The 9,030-nt window shown below is 37.4% G+C and overlaps 1 protein-coding gene across 12 annotated transcripts in view; it reads left to right on the plus strand.

Annotated features, from left to right (window-relative positions):
• Positions 1 to 9,030, plus strand: part of LOC135205827 (zinc finger protein 316-like) — a 216,098-nt gene that overhangs the window by 97,829 nt on the left and 109,239 nt on the right. Inside the window, exon 6 of one of the 12 annotated variants that reach the window (XM_064237026.1) lies at positions 1,450 to 2,061. The exons of the other annotated variants lie outside the window; for them this stretch is intronic. Within the exon in view, the coding sequence (XP_064093096.1) occupies positions 1,450 to 2,061 (612 nt within the window). Of the gene's footprint in view, positions 1 to 1,449; positions 2,062 to 9,030 lie in introns of those variants that run through there. 12 annotated transcript variants of the gene reach the window in all.

Consider the following 9,030-nt stretch of genomic DNA (forward strand, 5'->3'; position numbering starts at 1 on the left):
ATTGGCTTGTTTAATAAAATAAAGAATTTGTTGTCTGATGGCCTTCAAGGAAATGGTTCCACCATTCTCTCTAATAAAAAGGACCTGAAGACTTTTTAGAAGTTCTGCCCAGATAAGATTTTAATGTAATAATAGGACATAATGATGGGTCCTGTGGAAGAGGGACAATCTTCCACGGAGACCATCTGTTCTGTGGGTCTTCATTCTTTGCTAAGAATTTCCGATCTGGAGAGAGACCACCGAGTCACATTTGCAACTCCTCTCGTGGCTGGCGTAGAAAACAGTTTTGAAATTGATAGGTTAGCATTGGAGATGTTTGGCATTGAGGTAAAGGGAAAGATCAGAGGTAACAGATATCAAATAAGAAGAGGATTTCAGTGCTGCTTGGGTACAAAGGGATGCTTCGGGGCATGTCAAAGAGGGTACCCAAAAATGAAAAAGTTATGGAAATGGTCAAGCCGAAATGAACCTGCTCAGTAGTGTAAGGATTCCTGGTTGGCCAAGTTAGTCAGTCTTGCTAATGATTTGGCTTTGCTGGAGATAGGTCTATAATATTTTGAACACTGGTATGCAAAAGTGATCCTGAATCCCTGCAAAGTGAGTCATATTTTAGATTTAAATAACCTTTTCTTTCTGATGGCTGTTTATATAGGAAAGCAACCGGAGAGTATGTTCCTCTGAAATGTGAATACGTTTTGCTTATAACCTCTTTAAACTTCATAAATGCTTGTAATATAGTTAGAGGGGGTGTCACACAATTGTGGGGTGGGGGGGACGAGCTCAAGGGCACCACATGTACAATTCATTATGTAAATATTTTTATCATTGTAAACATTTTGTTGAGGATACTTGGTTATCTCCACAGGTGTTCAAGTCATAAAGAGGAACTGTTCCTTGAATACAGTACAGTATGTAACTGCATGAACAAGCACTACTATTTAAGGTTAATCATTACTTGTCTTGTGTAAATTTCATTTGTATTGTAAGTTACAGGAAGATATATGACAGCTGTAGTACTTTCTTCCTACAAAAGCAAAGGTTGTAGGCTTGAGCTTTGAGATGGAACATGGGCAACTTAGTTTCACTACCATTCTGGACCTCTTGTAGAAACTTAACAGGCAAGGTGTTAGAAAATGTGCATGCTGAGCTTTTTAAAAAGATACCTTGTCAACGAGTAACAGTTCAGCTCTGAGCATCAACTGAAACAAAAATGTTGTCATAAGAAAAACTTGTGTAATAGTGCTTCAAGTGAAATATCTTGAGTGAGTTTGATGCTTATTAATTGAAGTGCAAATGTCCCAGGCAGAATCCTTTGCTGTTTTGTGAGCAAAACTAGAAGGCATGTAGAATTGTTGAAAGATGTTTAAGTATCCTTTGTATCTTCTGTTTAGTTTACAATGTCATTAATTTATCAACCTGATTTCAATAACAAGTGTATTTTTTCTTTAGGTGCCGAAGGAAGATCGTGTCCTGGGTTGTTGCTTCATGTGCTCCAGATGTGAAAAAGAAAACGTCATTAAAGAGAGAAACCTGGTGAAATCCAATGCTCAGGGTGATAGCAGCCATGGCTTCCAGTGCCCCTTGTGTGGTTCTTTCTCAAAAATTGTAGATCATGTATGGCATCATTTAAAACAGGAACAGGACTCCTCCACTTTCTTGCAGAGGGACACGTTGTACACCTTTTGTTTTAGAATTAACACAGAATCAGCTTTTAGTTGCAAGGTATTTAAACAAGATTATAACAAATGGTGTGATACTCTGGAAACAAGGCTCATTTCTCATGAAGATAAAGTGAAAGGTAAATACTACTACCCGACTGAAGAGAAAACTAAACGTAATGACAGTATATCACTGGAGGATGGTAAATTTGAAGTCACTAAATTTGATGAAGCTGTATCTCCAGTAAATTACGAACAGGTAGAGGCAGTAGATGTCTGTGTGCAGGATGCAATTGCAACTGAACAAGATTCAATACAGGGTTGTGGTGATGAACCCACGGTAGGGGTAAAGATACAAGAGAAAATCAAGAAGAGTTCACAGTACACAAAAGAGCTGCATTGAATGCATCACTTTCAGAAAATAGTCATAATTCACAAATGGGTACCAGTTTATCAGAAGTGTTACCAGACACTAGTAGTACTGCTGCAAGTTCTCAGGTAGATGAAAACTCACCTTGTGATGAAATATGTGTATCTGGAAATACCAATAGTAATACTGAAAAAAAATCAAAAGATAAATGTATTCCAGTGGATCCCTTTGATATACAGGCTGGCATATCTGGAAATGTTAGCCAGAAAACAGTAAATGAATCAGAATTTACCCTTCCTATAAAAGTTGTAGAAGACATTGAGAAACTGCTTCATGTAGAAGACATTGAGAAACTGCTTCATGTTTCCATCCAGGAAATCAACCTAAAGGAAGAGCCTTTGGAGGAAGACCTGCCAAGCTATGAGGGAAAGAAAGATTCGAAATGTGCATCAGTGTCAACTTCTGAAAAAGCCTCGGGGTGTGCGGATTTACAGGGGCCTATTAGTCCAATAACCAGAGGAAACATCAAACCTGAGGAAACCATCATCAAGGAGGAAATTGGTACCTATACTGAAGTCACAAAATTTGAGGAACCTTGGTTATTCAAGGAGGATAAACAAATAGTTTTAAGCGATGACCCTTGTTCTAAGAATCGCAACCTGGTATTGGATGTTGATCTTAAAATTAAGGAAGAAGTTGAAAGTGTTGAAACTTTTAAGTATGATCTAGAAAGATTTGGAAAACACAGCTTGGATTGTGTTTCAAATGACAATCATGCCATACCAATGAAAGTGCTAGGTGATGTTGATGAAAAAGGGCCTTTTAGCAGTGAAGAAAGGTTGGCTTCCTGCAGTGAAATAACAAAATTTGAGGAACCACTGTTGCCCATGGAGGATGAGCAAGTGGTTTTAAGCGATGACCCATGTTCTATGAATTATAACCAGGTACAGGATGTTCCTCTTACAAGTTGGGAAGAATTTAGAAATGAAATGGATGGAGGCAGAGAAATTAAAATTGGTGAAACATCCAGTTTTAAGGTAAAAAGGTTAGGTATGCAAAACTCATGGGATTGTGCTTCGAATGTCAAACACACCCCTCCAGTGAAAGGGATGGAATATGGTTGCCTGCAGGAAAAGGACTTGACTATAGTAATGAAGGGCCGGTGGGAGAAAACCTGCAGAGCTGTGACGAAAATACCTCTTATTCTGTAAAAGCATCCGAGTTCCAAGAGTTACAACTGGTTGTGCAGGCCGTAACCAGAAGTAACGAAACTGATGAAACCAATTTAAATAAGGATTTTGGAGCCTGCAGTGAAATTTCAGAGTTTGAGGAGCCTTTGTCACCTACAGAAGGGGAGCATATCAATTTAACTGACAAACTTTGTTCTGTAAATCCTGACCTGGTGGAAGATGTTCCTTCCGTAGGTCGTGAATCTTTCAGAAATAAAGTGAATAAAGTCAAAAGACTTGAAAGTGTTGAGACTTTGAAGCTTAACCTAAAAAGATTGGGAAAACAAAACTCGTGGGATTGTGCTTCAAATGTCAAACACGATATCGTAAAATCTCCGTCCATGAGGAGGATCTTGAAATTTACTGATGAAAACAAGAAAAAAACGGCTCTGTCAATGCATTGTGTACCAGAGGTTTTGGAAGAAAATGTGGATGATACTCAGATGAATGTTAATTGGTACTATGATAATTCTGGCATTAAGGAAGAAAGGTTAAAATCCTCTGATAACTCTTGTGTCCAGCAAAATGCTAAAGACATATGTGAACCTTTAGGAATTAGTGAAGTCAACAAGTACAGCAAAAAATTTAAGGATGCAAAAGAAAATAAAGTTTTAGTCCAAGAGTTAGAGGCTAATGACTTGTGCTATAGAAACAATTCTGTCAGAGTTACCTTGGAATCACTATGTGAAAATTTAGATAAGCAAAATTTGGTGTCTTCAGCCCCAAAGTCATTGGATTGGATTATGAAGAGCCCAGCATTTGTCAAGAAAAGGAAGAGAAAAGGGAATCTACGAGCAAGTTCTTCGGTTGTAAAACCAAAAACTTTGGATCAACAAGTTGAAACAAGAGGTATTGAAGGAAAAAAAAGTAAACTTCAAGGTTCAAAGAGAAAAGTAGCTATACGCCGAGAAACTCTACCAGATTATCCAGGTGGTGTTCCATTAAAGAAATTGAGCAGTGGTGCTTCAAGAGGACTAGGTGCAAGTCCACCACATGATGTGGATATGTGTAGAATTGAGCAAGGTTTGGAACAATCTGTGATGTCAGCAACTTTTTTTCCAGTCGAGGGAAGTGGAGGCCATTCTGATAAGAGTCCATTCTTGTATTCTTCATATTTTACCCAAACTTGTAATACAGGAGATCTACCAGGTCAACTTTATCCAAATTTGGAGTGCACAAGGAAAGTAGTTACAGAAAATACGTCTTCAGAAGGTGGTAATGTTTGTAAACAGAATGCTGGGTCAATAGGATCTTTCAATATGGAGGGAAAGGATACATGCATTGGCCTACGTAGTCCCTGTGTGGCTGAGTCTACAACTACTACTACCAAAACGTCAAAAAGTGATGAACAGAGCTCTGATAATTTAAGGAGTCACCTAAAACAAAACACAACTAATGCTTTAAGGCTATTAATGGAGTTAGTGTTGAATGAAAAAGAAAATAATGCAGAATGAAAAAAGACCATCCATCTAAAGCACCCTCGTAAATTTGTCGTAAACACTCTTAGTTATAACTTTTATGTGTGATAGTCTTAATCTCTGAAAGAACAAAGATATGTAAAACAAGCTGTGGCAAGAATTTTAGTTGGTCATGCTTCAGAATGAATTATGTGGTGAATTTAAATAAAGTTGGAGTAACTTTTTGTTGTCATGGTTATACGAGGACATTGCATGTTATGTACTACAGGCAGTCCCCGATTATTGGCTGACTCAGTTAATGGCGATGCGGTTTTATGGCACAATTTATAGTGCCATAATGGGCCGAGTTTCAGTTATTGGCACCGTAAGATGCTGATAATAGAGTTTTGGTGCTATAACATACATACCTAACAGGCGTACCATCAACCGGATCTTGGCGTCATAAGCCGCAGAGTTTCGGTTAATGGCGGTTTTCTGTTAACAGCACTCTGCCGAGAACAGAACAAACCCCCCCCCCCCCCCATAACCCGGGACTGCCTGTATTGTATAACAATGAAAGAAAGTACATACTGCTGTTATGTATATGCATTGCTGAAGGAAATATTGATCAGCAAAGCATGTTGTTAATTGTGGCGGTGTTCATATGAAATAAAAATATTACTTTTGTTATTTTAGCTAATCAGTATGAGTCTCAGTGTCAGACTTACAAAATTTGTAAGGACCACCAAGACTGGGTCTCTGACAACTAGGAATCATGGAAGTTTATGGATTAAATTTTTGTTCTAGTGTGAGATGTAGAGACTTATCCAGTTTACTGATCATGTACATAGTAGTGGAAGTTGATGGGTGGGGATAGGTAAGTTTTTAGTGATAGAGTGGCAATAAGTCTGCAATTATAAGGAGAAAATAATTTTTTTAACCCTTTGGTATGATTATTAATGGAAAAGCTTCCATCCAGTTGTTCTTAAAACAGGAGTCTATTTTTTTAACTTTTCTCATAATTGTATAATGCATGCAGGTTTTACAGAGGGTGTTCATTTAAGTACTTTTTTTCTGTTGCTCTCATTTTTTTAGTTTAGGCATAGTAGTACCATACATCTGTTTTGACAATTTTGTATTTCCTTTTCTGCTTTGAGAGTATGTACTTATATTTGTGATATTCTTGAGTGTTCTCAATTTTTATTGTTGTCAGTCTAGTATCTTAAATAATTTATTTTCTCCTCAATACACTGTTTTTGAAATTACATTGTGGTTTTGTGACTGGTAAAGGCAGGCCCAGTTGTTTTCTTGTTTTTTTTCTTTTTGTATGTTTGCTAACTACTTTGGTTTAACTATTAACAGATAACTAGTTATGTGACTGTACTGTAGCAACTCTTACATTCGTGTACTGTATACGTTATATTTAAGAGTAGCAAGTGTTTTATTTCCTAAACTTCCCAATTTTATTTTGTCTCTACCCAGTCATCTAATTTCCTAAATAGGAATTGTTGTCTCATTATCTTCTCTATTGGTATTTATTCTAGTATTTTGATTTCTTCTTATGCAAATGAATGTTCATTAGCCCTTTTCTCTATAATTTATCAGTCTCCCATTTGACACCTAACTTACTGCTGAGCTGTGTGTAAAGGGGCGTACTTAGTGTTTATATGCATAAGTATGTCTTCTGATAATTTTATTGTGTTAGATATTTAGATGGTTTTGCTAAGATGAGATTCTCTGTGAAATCCTCTGCATATTTGTTCATATGCGGAACAAACCTGGGTTTTAACTTATGGCAAGAAGAATAATTTACCCGAGAGTTAAGACCCCATTTTCCAGGTGGTGTTTGTTCCGTATATATGAACAAATGACAAATTTTTAATCAATTTGCAATTTTTTTAGCTAAAAAATCTACAGCCTTAACTTATGGGTAATTCTTCTAGCCATAAGTTAAGTGCATGTTTGTTAGCTATGAAAAATACAAATTGATTAAAAATTTGTCATGTTTTCATCTTTTTGCAATTTGTAATGTTACTGTTGCTAAGGTGAGAGTGTCGGTGAAATCTGCATACGTATTTGTTGCATCTATTTGGGATTATTTTACAGTCTGTAGTAATATGCCTTTGGGGGTCTGTATGTTGTTAGATATAGTATATTGCTGTTGACGCTTCATCAGCTTCATCAGTGATGTCTTGCAATCTTTTGACTTCTGGTATTTTTGCCATTCTTAACATTTTACTTCTTGTGAAGCAAACAGCAGTCTCAAGTATTTGCTATGGATAGTCATATGCATTAGTCACTATTTTGACTTTGGTGTGACTTTATTTATACCCTTTTTGTGTACAGGTATTGTACACAGATACTGCTTAATTCCTTTGTTTCATTCATTTTCATATAGTACTGTAGTAAAGTAAGTTCCTTGTATTCTACTTATGGTAAATAACTGTAAGGAATGTAGATAGCAAAGTTGCTGATTTTGTCAAGAAACTGAACAAGTTTCTAAATCAGGCATTCCCTGTGATAGTTTCTCTCTCTCTCTCTCTCTCTCTCTCTCTCTCTCTCTCTCTCTCTCTCTCACAACACCTATAACACCAGTAAATGAGGAGGCTTCACTAACATGATGGCACAGCCAAGGTTGGTTGTTGATGGCTGTCTCTCTCTGTCCTGTCTTTAGGCCAAACCAGGCACCGAATGAGTCAAGGAATGTTACAGCCTTGATTAAGTCCCTTTCTGGTATTTAGTTGTTGAGGTTAAAGAGTTTTTATGTTATCGTGTATGATCTCAGAAATACTAGCTTAATGAGAGTTGCCTCATCTCCTCGTTTCCTAGCTCCTTTAACTGGAACTTGTCAACGATTGCTCCAGATGGTGTAAGACATTCAGTGAGAGCATCTCTGCACAGTTTGCTAATTAAACATCATGGGTGGCTGTACAGTGGTCCCCTTGTATTCGTGTTCTCCGTTTTCACGGATTTCTCTCTGGAACATACCCCCCCATTATTCACGGGAAATTCACCTATTCCCAGTATTTTTGTATGAGAAATATCCACAAAATCCTGGGGGTTTTTTATCAGTTTCATCATAAAATGCACTTTTTGCGATAAAACTATTAAAAAACAACCAGGTATACAAATTTTTTGTGGGTTTTTCTTGAGTTTTAACAAACAAAATACATAGGCCATTTTAAGCACTTTTATAGGGGTTCCAACTATTCGCAGGATCTAACTACGTAATAGCAGGGCCGTCTGGTATGCATTCCCCGTGAATACGGGGGACAACTGTACTCTTTCGTGATCCCACACTTAAATTATGCATATATAAATGTTGAGTAGGTGCCCAGTAGTAGTACATTTCTCAGCCTGATGCACTTCTGTGCCATATTTGTGTGACGGAAGAAGAAAATCACAAGTATGAAAAATATTGTAATTCTTTTATTGTATGTTGTTTATTTCTGGCTGGCGCCAGTGCTGTATGTTTTAGTTTTGTATTTGAAAAGGCTGGTGATAACCTTTAAGAATATAGTATTTCAACGTGATAAATTCAAATAAACACAACTTTCAATGTCTTATTTTCATTCATATCCAGTTCCTACTTATCATATACAAATATATACAGTAAGTCCCCTGGATTTGGGTCCTCGCAATTTGCGGACTCAGTGATCTGCGGAATTTTCTGTAGAACCTACATATAAATTATTCGTGGGAAAACTCGCCCATTTGCAGATTTTTTCATAAATCAATATTCTGTTTTTCTTATTATTTTCATGACTAAATGTTGTACTGTACCTGCATATAATTTTATGATTGCGCTGACTGTAGTAGTAGCGGGTGGCGGGCTTTAGTCCGGCTCCTCTGTAGGCAGGGGATTTTGAAGGAGGAGAGACTAAATGGCAAGGGACCTCTGGTAGAGGCTTCCACTCGCCCCAGATACCATACCGACACCTTTAACTAAAAGGTGAGCGAGCCAGAATACTCTGGCACTACCATTTTTTTTTTTCTCTGGTATGTATAGCAATATTTATACCTTAGAAATGAGCATCAAAGGGACATTTCACGGAGCGACATAGGCTGAGCCCAGAAATAGATTTTTCCTCCGTCAAAATCCCTTTTTCAATATAGCCTATCCCAGGTTATTGGCGGACTTAGTTAATGGTGATCTGGGTAAGCACCACAAAATCAGCAATTTTGGCAATGATTTCTGGTTATCGGTGCCGATACGTACCTAAATGAGGCCCCATTAACTGGTTATCGGCTCCTAAATTGCCGAGTTATGGTTAATTGTGATTTTCACTTATCATCAAGCCTGTTAGAACGGAACCCCGCCTATAATTGAGGACTCCCTGTACTAATATTAAACTACTGTGTTAATCCTTGAAATA

This window comes from Macrobrachium nipponense, chromosome 24, assembly GCF_015104395.2.
Source record: "Macrobrachium nipponense isolate FS-2020 chromosome 24, ASM1510439v2, whole genome shotgun sequence".
Lineage (NCBI taxonomy): Eukaryota > Metazoa > Arthropoda > Malacostraca > Decapoda > Palaemonidae > Macrobrachium > Macrobrachium nipponense.